The sequence below is a fragment of the Haliotis cracherodii genome, unplaced genomic scaffold (assembly GCF_022045235.1).
Source record: "Haliotis cracherodii isolate W230 unplaced genomic scaffold, xgHalCrac1.p SCAF_9, whole genome shotgun sequence".
In the NCBI taxonomy this organism is placed as follows: Eukaryota; Metazoa; Mollusca; class Gastropoda; order Lepetellida; family Haliotidae; genus Haliotis; species Haliotis cracherodii.
In genome coordinates, this window is record NW_027266343.1 from 45,004,843 (window position 1) to 45,020,026 (window position 15,184).

Below are 15,184 nucleotides of genomic sequence, written 5' to 3' on the forward strand. Positions count from 1 at the left end.
GAATTTAGATTTGTTATAACTTGTTATACATTTGAGTACTACAGGCCTAAACCATACAAATATAGACAGGTTTTTAAACTTTGGATTAAAAAAATCATGAAGATAAAGCACATATATAATAAAAATCAGCTTACATCTTTTTAAAAAACAAGAAATGAAAAGATACAAACATACATAAATCAAGGGCAAAAGCTCTTAAATTTGTTAACTGGTATTTGGGTTTAAGTACTTTCAAAACCCTTTTTAACAGCACTACAGTTGAAATGGGGTGTTCAAAAAACATTTTAGCACATTTTGGCAATAGCACAAAGAAAATTAATCAAAACGTGATTTTCCTGAGACCAACAATTAGTTTCTTAATATGACTAAAACTTCATTCATTGGTACACCTGTAGTACCATTGTTTCCAGAATAAATATTAATTCATCATATCTGACTTTCGTCTTTGATCACAAAATTAAAAAGGCAAAATTCTCACAAATATATTTGTGAAATCATTACAAGTTATGCTAAAAGTCTCAAGATAAGAATAAGCTTTGAGACAAGCATTTATTTTAAAGAAAAGACAAATTCATTCACAATCCCACCATAAATACTAAGAAGTAGTGAAAAAGTCAAACCTAATCAAGTATATATAACTGAAATGCAGATTTCAATGTGATCACTATATGAAAGCACTTTGTTAAGAAAGTAGTATTAAGAATAAAGATCGTGGGACGGATAAACTCAGTTAAGTTCATCAAATCTCATCATAGGGTTAAACGGGGACTAGAATGTATAAATAAATATGAATAGTATATCAAGGGATTATGTCAATGGTACACATGTCATTTTCATTTAAAAATTAATTTTCGCTGAAAATGTAACTCATAAATGTGAGTTTGAAAGACTGGTTAGGTAGATCCATCTTTTACCACTACCCATGACACACACCCTCCATAGATGTTTGAAAATGACTTGTATACTTTTGACATGACCCATAAGCAGGGGGAAGACAACCCATGGAAGCATCACTCAACACACATCGAAATCACATATTCAGTAAAGGCCAAAACTTTCAACCAAGCAGCTTCATAAAGAAACCATTGACCAAATATTTTGAGATATTTTTCAATACAACATTATTCACATCTATGTATAACAAAAATCTTCTGACAACAAATATCATAAAGTCCAGATTTTCACAAGCAATAAAAGGCCACATACCTTCCATAACTGTTCCATGATAGTTAATGGCACTGAATAAAACTTTTGACTGGAGGATTTCATACAAAACACAAGGGCCATAAATTGGAAAAATGGAATGTAATAATCAAAATATTAAATGTGAATTTGTGTATTTATTACCCTAACTGACGGAAAATTTAAGAATGGTGACAGTCAACACCTTTCCCCTATCATCAAAGTGCTTTGTACTGGGACATAATTCCTTTAGCCAGTGAGCATGTTGAGTCCAACTGCCCTCAATAGATGAAATATTATACATAGACAGTGGTATTTGTATGAAGCTAAATGGAAGTCCAGTTTGCACAGAGTGATCTCCCTTGGTATGTGCAAAAACTTGTCTAACATCACAGGCAAAATACAGTCAACATTATGACCATGACACATGAATACGTACAAGTGTGCGTGAGTTTTCAATACTGAATTCATGTAAACCAACATTAGTACCACAAATACAAATAAATCACCATCATAATTGCTACTGCAACAGTACAGTGCCACGTACAATGCCTAGCTTCACGTATGTTGACCCTTGCAGTCACAAATATTAGTTTACTCTACGCGACTGTATTCTGACAATATTCAGGAAAAAGCTACCTTTTGCCATTAACAAACTACATGTATGAGTATATTGGTATACACTGATATAATTATATAAATATATATACAAAATGTTATATCCACAAAGTTCTATCCACAATACTTGAATTGTGAGCTCAAACCTACTACAATAAAAAACAACTTGTTAAAAACAAGGTATAAATAGGTTATTATCAAACTTTCAACAGGTTTGGTCTCAATGAGACATGATTGATGGTAGAACCTTACAAATTGCTAATCTAGTCGTTTACAAAGAACTGCTTTGTTTGTAAGAAATAGTCCACTGATTTGACATTGAGCTTACATCCCAATTGGGAAGATATGAGTACCACCTGAAACCCCTGTCATGGAAGCTACACACCACCCTACAATGGTACCTGGTTATTCTCGATCACACAGGTCCCAGTGATGCCGTTTTGATTTTAAAATTTACAGATTAACGTATCATTTCGAAGCAAGGTCGGCCTTAGAAATTCTTTATTTAATGACAAGTGCAAATAAGAGTAAGAGGGCAGAGGACTAGTGCAAAACTTAATTAGTTAGCCCTCAGAGTATGTAGCTAGTCCTACTCGGCTGAATTGTAGTAAACTCAAGTATGGAGAACAGGTAGAGAGTCATAGTCCGAAAGTGTTACTGGTCACTGAGGATTACCATCAATGCCTGTGACTTGAGACACAAGTCTGAAGTCTGAGTCTAGTATAATTCATATAGACTTAAACTTATAGAAAATCTTAGATTAATGTGACTAATACAAAGTGCTAGAGAGTTACAATTTTAACAATAGGTGTTGACTCAAGCAGACACAGGAAAGTACTGAGGTTCTGGCCATTTCATAGTCATAGCTTTGGCTGCTATGGTGCTATATTGGGAACAACTAATTGTGCAACTGACAGTGAAGAGGACATCTGTTAAAAATCTGAAAATTTTAGTTAGTGTGATTAAAGCCAAAATACAGGATTTATGCCAAAGATGTAATAGAAGTAGAGGGTTTGCAAGAATTATAGTCATTGGTCTAGTAAGGTCAGTTAATAATAATACCTATAATAATACTAAATTCACTGAAAATTATAAGCTGAGTTTGGGCAAGTAGTCTCAAAAGTGTTATATCAATGGATTTTTTATTGTATTCAGCATGATTTAGTAGTTGGGTTAGAAGAACTTTTGGAGTCCGTTTGCAAATAAACAGTATATATATATATATAGAGTTAGGGTCCAGACTAGAAGGGTTTCAGTGTACGCTACAGATAAGCTCCTGGACGATGGGCACGGGCATGTTAACCAACTGTACCGCTAAACAAACTTAGGAAAAATCACAACCTGACAATTGAACCCATGGATCTCCATAATCTGTACAGTCCATAACAACAGCAGGGGTGGGAGGTTTCCAACGATGATTTTTGTTGGACAAATTAATGAAAAATATGTGAGTGGAGGAGAACTAATCTTTGACAATCAATTCACTAATGTTAACAGCAACAGTGTCGGGTCGACAAATACACGTACAGCATGAACTCCATGTGCACTGACTGACACACAATCACTCCCCTGTTCACAGAAAATGGATTCTTCCATTTCACTCAGACAGTCTACTATCCCAAATCGATTTTATTTAAGTTTGTTTAGCAGTAGGTGATATGTTTATTTCACAACATGGCATGGTCAGTACTGAAGAACATTTACACACATGCTAGCTACACGATCAACTAGGCACGTGGTGCATCAAGCTCGCTATCAAAGTTCATAAAGCACATTTGAGAAGGTCAAGGCCATTGGTTCATAACACTAAACAGGTGACAAACACAGCGCAAAATGTGTCCTTGATTTCATGACAAGTCATTTCCATCTTGCCCTACCTAGAGTAGACCAGCCCACTTCAAACTGAAGCAAAAGAAGCATAAAAAAGACTGGAAAAGACCATTTATTTTAGGGAGGAGGGGTCTGAGGTTGTTGTTTGAAACACATTATTTTGTCATTATGTTTTCAATACATGTAATTCAGGCGGTGGTCTAGCCTAGCGGTTTAAGCTTTAGCTCATCACACTGAAGACCTGGGTTCGATTCCCCACATGGGTACAATGTGTGAAGCCCATTTCTGATGTCCCCCGCCATGATATTGCTGGAATATTTCTAAAAGCGGCGTAAAACCATACTCACTCTCTCACTCAATGCATGTAATCATATTTTCTGACCACAACTAACAGTATTAGCAGTTATGTGGAACAAATGTGCTTTTGTATATAATGTGGAGACAAAACATCTTGACTTGCTTCAGGTAAAATCTTGGCAGAAACTGTCAGTTGAGAATGAACTTGACAAAAACATTGGACTAATTGTACATTATGTGCACAAAGGCAACTGCCAATTGCAGATTTGTTTTCATGTTAAATGCATTTTGGTGTTGCTACTCCGTGACCTATGACATTGTTGATATTTATCTGTCACTTGCATGCACGGTAACATAGGAATAGCAAACATCGGTAATATGGGGACTTAGTAACCAATGACCATAGTGACAGACATTGATATCATAATGAATAACTGCTTTGTAATACAGTATCATTGACATATAAACAGCAAAATTTATCATCCAAGTCAAACCCATAGCAATCTGTATTACGATATTCAAACCAAGTTTAACCAAGATGAGTGAGTGAGTGAGTGAGTTGGGTTTAATGCCACTTTTAACATTATTCCAGTTACATCATGGTGTATCAGCTTAATGTGGGAGGAAAGCCCGAAGTAATGTAGGTCTCCAACATTTACCACTTCGGTGAAACCCACAAGCACAGGCATGGTGCTGACAAACCTAGAAACATAATTGGGGCAAACCGGGATTCGAACCCACAATCATAGGTTTCTGGCGTGACCAAGGGATGCAACTCTGCACAGCGCCTTAGACAACTGGGCCACCTGTGCCCCCTAACCAATATTAAAGAGATAAAGAATTTCAGTCACATTCTAGTGATGCAAATGGAGGTGCTGTAAACTGTCTGTACACAGTGTCATGTATCAACAACTGGAAATTACGTACTACAGGGCTGTGATGTAGTATGGAGCAAGAAGGAGTACCTGCTACAAATTCAAGGACAGCAGAAATTGTCTCACAGAATCTTGACAACTCAACATTAAGGAACATTTGACTAGTGACAAAATGTCAAAAATATTTGCCTAGATATAGACACAACTTGATAATGCCTTTCGTATTATACCATCAAATCATTTTCCTGTGAGTCTTGCATCATTTAAAAATTAATGCACCAATTAAATGTACAAACAATAAATTATGTTTGCAAGATGTTCAGCCGAGTTGTCCAAATTGATTACTTTGTACTACATGTATACTAGGGCTGGGACGGGGAACTCAGGTACTCAGGTCAGGTGGGTACTGAGTAGGACCCAGGTCCCCACAGGACTACCCGGATCCGTGGATAGTCACGCGATATATCGTTTCATGACAAAATTTCACTATCACTACATGGTTCCACAACAATTCTAAGTCTCTACTGTTCGCATTTCTTCATGACTATGAACACGTTCCTTCTGACTTACATATTTGAACAAAGATAAAACTTCAGTGTATGCATGACCACATCGTTTTATACATTTTACCAGGGCTACTGTCAAACTATTCTCCATCGGACATTTTGTACCTATCTCTGGACACCAACAGCGGGTACATGGGTAGGGTTGGGTAATAGGGATGTGGGTACCCAGATCCTAAAATTTGGACTCGTCCCAGCTCTAATGTATATCATACTGTACATAGGGCATATTACTGGTTTTCAAAGCAACATGTATCACTGACAGTAGCATCACATTCACAACTCTCAGCAAGTTCTCATTGCACAATCAAGACATTACGAATAACATCAAAGGACATCAAATGTACATGAAGTAGTCATCACATTTAAAACTCAAGTCATGTGACATATCTGACATTCAAGTCAAGTCATGTGACATGTGTCACAAGTCATTTTAAACAGTAAGCAATGACACAAACTGTTTTTTCTGTGAATAAACTCTATGTGCAATCACTTCAATATCAAATGGCAGCTAGTTGCTACTTGAACACATTAAACAAATTTTGTTTTGACTTCATTTTGCTTTCAAATTTTCAAAATGCCAATATCATAACCAATAAATGCTTAGTAAACAAACCAGCATAGGCCTATGTAAAAATATTTGAAATTATAGCTTGTCCTAAAAAAAATAGTTCCTTGGTCTGTAAGGATACAAAGAAAATAGTTCTTGTATTCTTGCTCTTCTGTACGCTGTTGACATGTCTCTTCACCAGGACAAACATTGATAGCTAGGATCTCTGGATATATTCTGGATTGTCTTGTAGATTGTCTGCTACAAGAAATATTATCAATTCATCTACAAAATGCATGCAAAATATTTTGTACATTTGACATATTAGAATGTATACATTACATATATATGGCTGTTAATATATATATATACAAATCAAATAAAGCAAAATCAGATCAAAGTCTTGTATAATCTCATCAATGACAAGAAATCACACAATTGTTTTACAAAATATGCACCCTCCCTACAAACCTCATCCTGAACAAAAAATGCTTTTTTTATTCAGTTTTTAAATGGCCATTTTTTAGTGCATTACAAACACATACCCATGGTAACAAAACTGCATAACTGTATATATCCCCAAATACAAATAACATATACATGTATCAGTATTCATCTATAATTATATCTATCATATGTTACAACACAGACAGCTTATTCAATACACCAACCTGTGTGTGAATCATTAAACAAGCTACCACTACTACAACATTGCAACTGACCCAAGTCATTCAAAGACAACATTATATATCTGCGTAGCCATGGTTGTGTTAACAAAATGAGAATATTTTATAGATGTTGATAGCAGCACATGTACAAATGTAGCACAAAATGGCAGGTGAATAGGTAATGTGATGTACATCCTGGTGGAACAAAATGGATCCCAAGATGGTATTATCCAACACCCTATCCATCTGATGAAGGACACACTGAGGATGGACAATGCTTCAAATTATCAACCGGTTCCTGTGTTAAGAAATGGTAGATGCAAGTATCCAGCAAGTCATCAGTTTGTGTTTTTCCAACATGGCCGTCATGTCCAGAGTGAGGATGGACAAAGCTAACCACATCCTTCAAATCCTCAACTGTTCCTTGTCTTCTTCTATAGTCATCCATCCACACTAAGCGTGACATGACAAACGTTGATGACGTGACAGCTCATGCAACACCTGATCTTGCATAACACTGGTACCTCTGGACCTACCCTGTCCAGGCTCAGAGGTCACTTGTTTCCATGACATTGAAACATCGTATCAGGGCTCTCCACTCAAACCTCAAAGTACATATCTGAATCTCACATCAAATGGATTTATGATGGACAGTTTCATCACACCACTGACTCTGATAGAAAAATGAAACTAGAAAGATATGAAACCTTGAACTGCAAGGTGATGGTTGCCAATGATTTGAATAAATGCATTGAAGTTGTTCAATATACTAACATTGCTCAGCACATGATTTACTTTGTACCATTTATACTATTTGTACTTAAAATTTGAAAACACAGTCAAGTCATCACCAAATATTTGAATGAAGATCATTTGGAAAATCCAAACATGTTAATGCCTTATTAATAGAGTTCGGAGAGAACAGTGAAATATGTACCAGTCACGCTAAAGGGTGATCATTACTGCTAAGGTTTGAATTGTTTGTCAAAATGGTTAATAGTGACACTTCTAAACACTTTATGTACTTATTAATGTTGGATGACATTGTCTTTTTCACACAGGTAGCTGGACATGGTACAGAGGTTCAGCTGGTCAATCAGTCTTCAATCATGGGTCATCCTTAAAAGGTTCTGGTAAAAGATCATCTGGAACTCATACTACTTGTATCACTTCCTCAGTCCTCTTAAATCTGTATCAACCATTCCAGACACACAAAGTCATAGGCCATTGCCTCATCAAAATGGCTAAGTCTCAAGGCTTGACTCCCAGTTGGAGGCAAACAGCAAACCTTTAGATAGTTAACTTCAAACAAAACATGTGGTGTTTGTTTGCAGATTACTGCCAATGGTTGACAATATATTCTCTTAAGCTGGCAATTCGATAGGCATCTTCAGTTCACATGAATCAGGACAAAGCCAAAATGATTAACAGCTATGGTAACAGCAAATCCATGAACCTTTTCAGTCCACATGAAGCAAAGCTGGGAAAGCTTGGAAAGCTGAAAGCTTAAGATTACTTTCTTACCAAAATATGGCATAATATATATTTCAATATATATTTCTAGAGACAGTTATCCAACAGTCTTTTTCAGTCAAAATAAATCTGATGTAGTTGATAAGTTGCAAAACTAGTGTCCGAAGGATCATGACTCAAGAGTCTGAAGATGATAAGCTAGCTTCTTGAGTCAAATTATATCAGATGTAGTTGATAATCTGCAAAGACATTGTTCATTAGCTGGCTGAAATAGGACAAAGCTCATGATACAGCTTCTGAAGATTCAACAAGCCTCTTCAATCGAAATAATCTCAATGTAACTGGCCATTGTTAAATAAAGATGTCATGGGAAGCAGACGGCAAACTAACAGGCCTTCATCAATCTACATCAGGTTCAGTGGAATTAGGAGCTTCGAAAACTACCGAAGCCATAGGTCTTTACTTTTCATTATATTATTCCATGATGGTGAATGGGTGAAGCTCAGAAAGGCATATCAATGGATGTGGCTTCATCAATCCTGGCTCGACCACGCCGACTAAAGCAGAGGCAGCCGCCAGTGCAGCGAGGCCAGCGGTTGAAGTCCTGTTCCTGCTGTTGCTCGGGATACTGGGAGGAGTTGTGCATGATCTTGTCATAGTGCTCCAGCTCCTTCAGGTACCTACAACACAGACATAGGAATAAAACACATGTCCACGGCAGACACAGAAAAATGATGGACATGCACAAATGACAGACGGATATATGATTGACTTAGTGTTCCAGTTCCTACAGCATGCCCTTGAAAATATACAGCATGCATACCACATGAAAGTCTTGATTTGGATCTGGTACTCTTCAGGTGTCATCTTGGTTTTCACAACTGGTACAGATGAAATCTCTAGGTTGGATGGATACAATCTGTGTCAGAGCCTCCACTGTCAGGATATTGCAGCAACATCTGTACCAGCAATGTGCCTGACACACTGATAAGATTGTGTCATGTAGAAGACCCCAGCTGGATGATATAATCAGTGAAGTCTATCCCCTGTCAGGAAACTGCAGATATCTGTACCAACAACACACCCAACACTCACTCATCTCCAATGAAAGCACTAAGGCTGCCTTGTTCCATGTCTGTAACATCACCTAAACTAGTGTGTTGTGTGGGGCAAGACTCACCAGATCGGAGGCCACCTGTGCTTCTCAATGTGTTCCTGATTGTCCTTCTGGAGAGACCTGAGCATCTTGTGGTACTTGTGGTGCAGCTCATTGTGGTGGCACACCAGGAAGTTGAGGCACCACTTGGCCAGCTGCGACGCGTTGTGAAGCTGCAACACAGATTCATGTTCCCATGATTAACTGTACTTAATCCATAACACTGCAATGATCAGTCAATGGTGACCGAACTGTGTTGTGGAGCAAAATAACATTCCCATGATATTTTGGCTCACAAACATCCATCCGGAACATCCAGCATGTCCAGTGAAAGACTTCTTTTGGGGGATAACTGTGTGGACAAATTTGATGTTTTACAGCATTTTCTTCTTTTTTAAATCATTGTACCATTTATACCATTTGTACTTAAAATTTGACAGAAGATCATATGGAAAATCCAAACATGTTAATGCCTTAATAATAGAGTTCAGAGAGAACAGTGAAATATGTACCACTGACGCTAAAGGGTGATCATTACTGCTAAGGTTTGAATTGTTTGTCAAAATGGTTAATAGTGACACTTCTAAACACTTTATGTACTTATTAATGTTGGATGACATTATTGATTTCACACAGTGAGCTGGACATGGAACAGAGGACCAGCTGGTCAATCAGTCTTCAATCATGGGTCATCCCAAAAAGGTTCTGGTAAAAGATCATCTGGTACTCATACTACTTGTATCGCTTCCTCAGTCAGTCACGCACGCATGTACGCACACACGCAATGTACTTTGAAATGTAACTGATTGATATTTGCAATCGTCCTGATGTACAAGTCATGGGTACACTGTAATGTCCCTTTGTGTCTCAGTTCACAAAATAATCCTCCAGAAGGTGAAGTTTCCTTGTCAATCTTGAGAATACCTTATATTGAGTAATAAGTAGTACTTGAGCTATTATTATGCTTCATTAGTTACAGTAAAATGAACTTGTGAAGCCAGAAACAACCTACCTGTGCAGGGTCCAGGACAAGAAGCCTGACTTCATTACTTTAAACACACAAGGTCACACAAGCACGAGTCAGCATCGCTTAAACACACAAGGTCACATAAGCACGACTCAGCAATCACCTACCTGCGCAGGTTCCAAGATAAGCAAGACCTCCTCAAGAATATCTTCCTCATCCTTTTCTGCTTTCTGCAGTTCCTGCACGATGAAGTTCTCGGTGAGACACACAAGCCTGGGCAGACAGAGTCGGTTGGCCACCTCGATGAGGGAGATACAGTCGACCCCGGTCATGTCTGGCTGGCTCCCAGTGTACAGGTACTCGCGCAGCGCCTTGAAGGTATCCTCCGTGATGCCCGGGAACGGGATCTAGTGCAACAAGCACATCTGTCACAAAGCAGGTATCAACACACAGATAACAGAGGTATGTTTCTCACTTCATGGTTGATGAAGATTGAAAAAATAAAGAATCGTTTTTTATAGTGCGGATGGGTGGTGGGTTTGTTTTTTTTTGCTTGTTCAACATAATAAGTAACCAAATAAATAGTTGTGTACCATCAACCTGGGAAAGGGCCTCCCTACATAAAGAAGCATACAAACTCCTGTTGCTGCCATGACCATAACACAAGATGTGCAGTAAAGCAGTGCACATATAAAGGGAAGTAACTGCATGCTCTATTGGATTGCAATGTTTTTAAGTATGAAGATTTTTTAAATTTAAAAATGGAATAAAAACAAAATGTGCAGCAGACTTTATGATGATGTGGGTGGTGCCTGAAAACCAAGACTATTTTTTTTTTTAGCCTTAAAGATAGTCGAGTCATACTAAAATGCTGGAAGACAAAAGTAACATGCGGCATAATAATGTCACAATGAAATTTCTTTTCTTCACACATCCTCAGTACATTGATTAAACATATTTCCAGCCAAACAATTTGTTCCAGTACACATTGAACTCCCTTTTGATTTCTTTGACAGAGCACAAACCGTTCATGAAAATAGGGTTCGATGGCTACCCGTAAGGCTTATAAATGGTCTGTGATGTCATGACCGACTTGTGATCTCCTGATCATATTGACTCCAAAACTACCAACAGACTAAAGGGAAGGCCACATCAAATAATATTTCCATCCAAAAGTGACACATTCTTTAAATAAACTTTTAAACTACCACAGCAGAGAATATATGTTATGCAAGTTATCTTTGGATGAATGTGTTTGGTTTTAAGCAATATTTCGGTACCGTATTAACGTGATGAAGTACACCCAAACATGAAATTGACTGGATCAAAAGTAGATGTTGAACCCATAAATGACTGTCTGACTGACATAGCTTCACACAATCAGGTTAGTCACGTAAATTAATATTACCACTTTGGCTGAGGACTCGATGAAGTCACTGCTGAACATGGCGTACATCATCTCACATCGAGCCATCAACAGGGGCTTGTGGGCCGCCACTATGCCATTATCAACCTTGAAGGCAATGTCTGCAACACACATACAGGCAACAGTCATTGGCATATACATACAGTGTTTAACCAAACGCAAAACATTGCATCTTATATGCAAACAAATTGAGAATAGATGCAAATAATTTACATTGCGATCCATTCAGGATGCAAAAACAAATGGCTGTTATTATAAAAAGCCATATAATATAAGTTGTAGCAGCATCACTCAGGGTACATGGGGTTTTACATCCCACGTTTTATACCACCAGCCCGAGAAATCCACGTACAGCCTGACTTGCTTGTGGCGGGGTATAAGAGATTTATTCCCTCTCTGAGCAATTTAATCCCCTCAAAGGCAGGATACACAGTATTTTATCAAGATCACGTGGACCAATCAGATGTCATCATTCTGTCATGGAGGTACGATAATCAAACCTGTAGACTGCATGTTACACATAACTGACATTTCTATTTTGTATAGACTTAAAACATCAGTGGTTGATTTTCTTCAATCTCATATTGAAATCCCAATCTGTTATTAGCTTAATCATGTTAATGTTTCTGAGCATGTGCAATGATGTTAGATTTCTTCGAAAGCAAGTGAGGCATGCCATGTTGACCAGCCTAGACCATCCATGTTATTAGCTTGAACTCCCCAAATTATTATTGAGAATCTTATCTTCTCACTGGTTTAGTATCACTGTAATTAAGATAATGATCACAGCATTTTTATCTGTTTTTTTTGTTTTGTTTCATGCCACACTCAATTAACGCCAAAGCAATATTCTAGCTATATTACATCACCCTGTTAATAACCATGCCTCGAGGTGAGGTGAGGTGAAACGGGGTTTAACATCACGTTCAAGATCATGGCACTTCTATAGCGACTTGCATGCTTGTGTGTGGAGTAGGGACTGCATGTACTAGTCAAGACTAATGCCAATTTTACTGTGCTAGCCCAGTGAGATACCATGCCGCAGCTTAACATGAATGCCCCACCCAGACACAGTATACTGACTCCGAGCCAACCAGTCCTTGTTTTAGTCCCTCAATGCCAAGCACCAGACAGGGTAACAACAAGTACCATCTTTTAACGTCTTTAAGTACGATGCAGCCTGGGACTGAACCTCCAACCTTCCTTTCTCCAGGCGATGCTCTACCACAAGACAATTGAGGCAGATAATCAAGTCTGGACAATCCAGTGGTTGATATTATGAACAACAATGCATGCCTTTGGGGTACAATGACAACAATGCAATCAACAAAGTCACTGAGCCTGACCATCCAATCCATTAAGACGCCTTTTACGACCACCATAGGTTGCTGGGGATATTTTTTTTTAACCCGAAACCCCCTCAGGGTGGTTTTTTATTCTTGTTCGAAATCATTACCACGATAAAACCCTATTACAGGTTTCCAGGCTTTATTCAATACCAAGCCTACCATGTTTGCCAATGCCTAGTTGAATATATAGCTCGGGAGTCTGGGCAAGTATCAGCAAGTATCTTATCAAGTTACAAATGTGCTACAAATAGATAGAAATTGATTCGTCCAACAAAGTGAATTCTGGAAAAAAGAACAATAAAAAAAACTTGCAAGAGTTGTTTATAACTAAATAACATCTATTGGATTCAAGTTTTCAGTAAAAAATAAATAACAACAGATGAGTCTCCAATCTTCATCAAAATTGCTATAATCTGAAACCAACCTGTTAACACCTCTTTCTCCAATGCCAGTTCCCTCAACTTCGCACAACGAGCTTCCTGAAAACGTCTCTGAATATCAGCATTGAGAAAGCGTTCCCCTGACAACATATTGGATATAATGATAAGGAAGTCATTCAGCTTCATCAGTTCAGCAGCTCGCTTGACCTCATTGAGAACATCATAGTCCTCCCAGGCCTGTCCTGTGTACAAGTACTCCAGGATGTGTTGGAACGCCCTCGGAGTAATCTCACGGCTCATTGTAACAAAAGTCTGCACCATCGAATGACTGGGATGAAAAGGATCGTCAACTAGCTTCACTTCTGCGCATGCGATCGAGGGATGAGTGAATGACATTAACTTTTGAAAATTTCCATTGTTGGCATCTGGCGTGGTGATTGCATTTTCATAACCAACTGATCTACGAAGACAATCTCCATCCATGCTGACCGATTCTTGATCACTCTCCAGCAGCTTCTCTTCATCGTTGTGATTCTGTTCCCCTGAAAACTCACTTCTCATCAGTTGTGTCTGCTTCTGCTCGGCTGGTACTATAACAGGGGCTTCCAAGGTAAAAAGGTCCTCGAATAATGGAGAGGATACCATAAGACAGATCTTGTGAGCACGTATACAGCGGTCCTGAACCAAGAAGACGGCATCTCCTTCATTTTGATTGTACAGCAGCTGGGAGATATCGGTCAACAACGTTGGAGGAGGGACAGCTATTTTGGGCAGCAGTGGTTTCGGGACCTTCATTGGAGGTTGAATTAAGGGACGCTGGACTCGGCGGAGTTGAGCATTCCAAAATTTGAGTTTTCGTCGTTCAATCATGGCTGCTCTAACAGTGTTGATGAAGACGTCCTCGACGCCATGATGGGTTAGGACACTCGTCTCATAGTAGGGAGCACCGATGTCTTTGGCAGTATCACGACCAACCTCAGAGGTGATCAGATCTTTCTCTTCGATAGGTCTGAAAATACACTCAACCAATTAAACAAGCAAAAATATTATTTCACTATATAATTTTTTTCTAAGACTGAAATATATTTTAACATTTGATGTGTGGGTGTTGAGATCCGAGATAATAGATCTGTAACAAAAACCAGGAATATGTAAAGGAACAGTCAATCTAGTAGAGCAAATGCAGAGTGATGTAAACTAGTCCATGTTGATGTAGTGTCAGCTGTATAGTTCTATGGGAAATGTTGCTATTTGTTGTGATGCGAACTAGTTGACAGGAACATATTACTGAGTGAGGGTAGTTGTACCTGTACAGCAGGCCCTTCTCCATGTTGATGTAGTTCTCATCCTTGTACATGTAGCGGAGGTCCGCCTGTGTCCCTGCCAGAATGATGGGTGTGGTGGGACAGAAGCGTCGCACATCAGGGTACCAGTACTTCTTGATGTTCCTCAGGGAGTTGGGACGCATAACACTGAAGCAGAGGATGACCACGTCCGCCCTGCAATAGGTTAACACAGGCAGTCAGTTAGTTTGAAGAGTTCATTACTGTTGCTCAAGATGTAGGAAGCAGAGAGAGAAAGAGAGAGAGGGGAATAAAGTTGGTTTGTCTTGTGTATCTTAAAAACAAAATAAAGGTTATAGTTTTTCTGGGAACAAGCTGTCAGACTGGGATAAGGCCAGGTCAACTGTGGCAGAGGAGATGGCACACTTTTTGACTAACTGTTCTGTAGGGAAGATTGTGATATAATTGTGGTGTCTGCCTTGGTTATGCTTTAATCACATGTTTTGTCTTTTTGCTTTGGTTTGTAAGAAACTCTCATGCATGGTGCTTGAGACCCATCAGCACATG

The 15,184-nt window shown here is 38.6% G+C and overlaps 1 protein-coding gene across 2 annotated transcripts in view; it reads right to left on the reverse strand.

Moving 5' to 3' along the window:
* Positions 1–581: 581 nt before the first annotated feature.
* LOC139452195 (rho-related BTB domain-containing protein 1-like) overlaps positions 582–15,184 on the reverse strand; it is a 70,955-nt gene continuing 56,352 nt past the window's right edge. For both annotated transcript variants that reach the window (XM_071233568.1, XM_071233569.1), the window contains exons 4-9: positions 14,642–14,833; positions 13,379–14,343; positions 11,588–11,706; positions 10,347–10,586; positions 9,237–9,385; positions 582–8,736 (exon numbers count right to left, since the gene is read on the reverse strand). In XM_071233568.1, the coding sequence (XP_071089669.1) occupies positions 8,559–8,736; positions 9,237–9,385; positions 10,347–10,586; positions 11,588–11,706; positions 13,379–14,343; positions 14,642–14,833 (1,843 nt within the window). In that variant the 3' untranslated portion in view covers positions 582–8,558. The remainder of the gene's footprint in view (positions 8,737–9,236; positions 9,386–10,346; positions 10,587–11,587; positions 11,707–13,378; positions 14,344–14,641; positions 14,834–15,184) is intronic.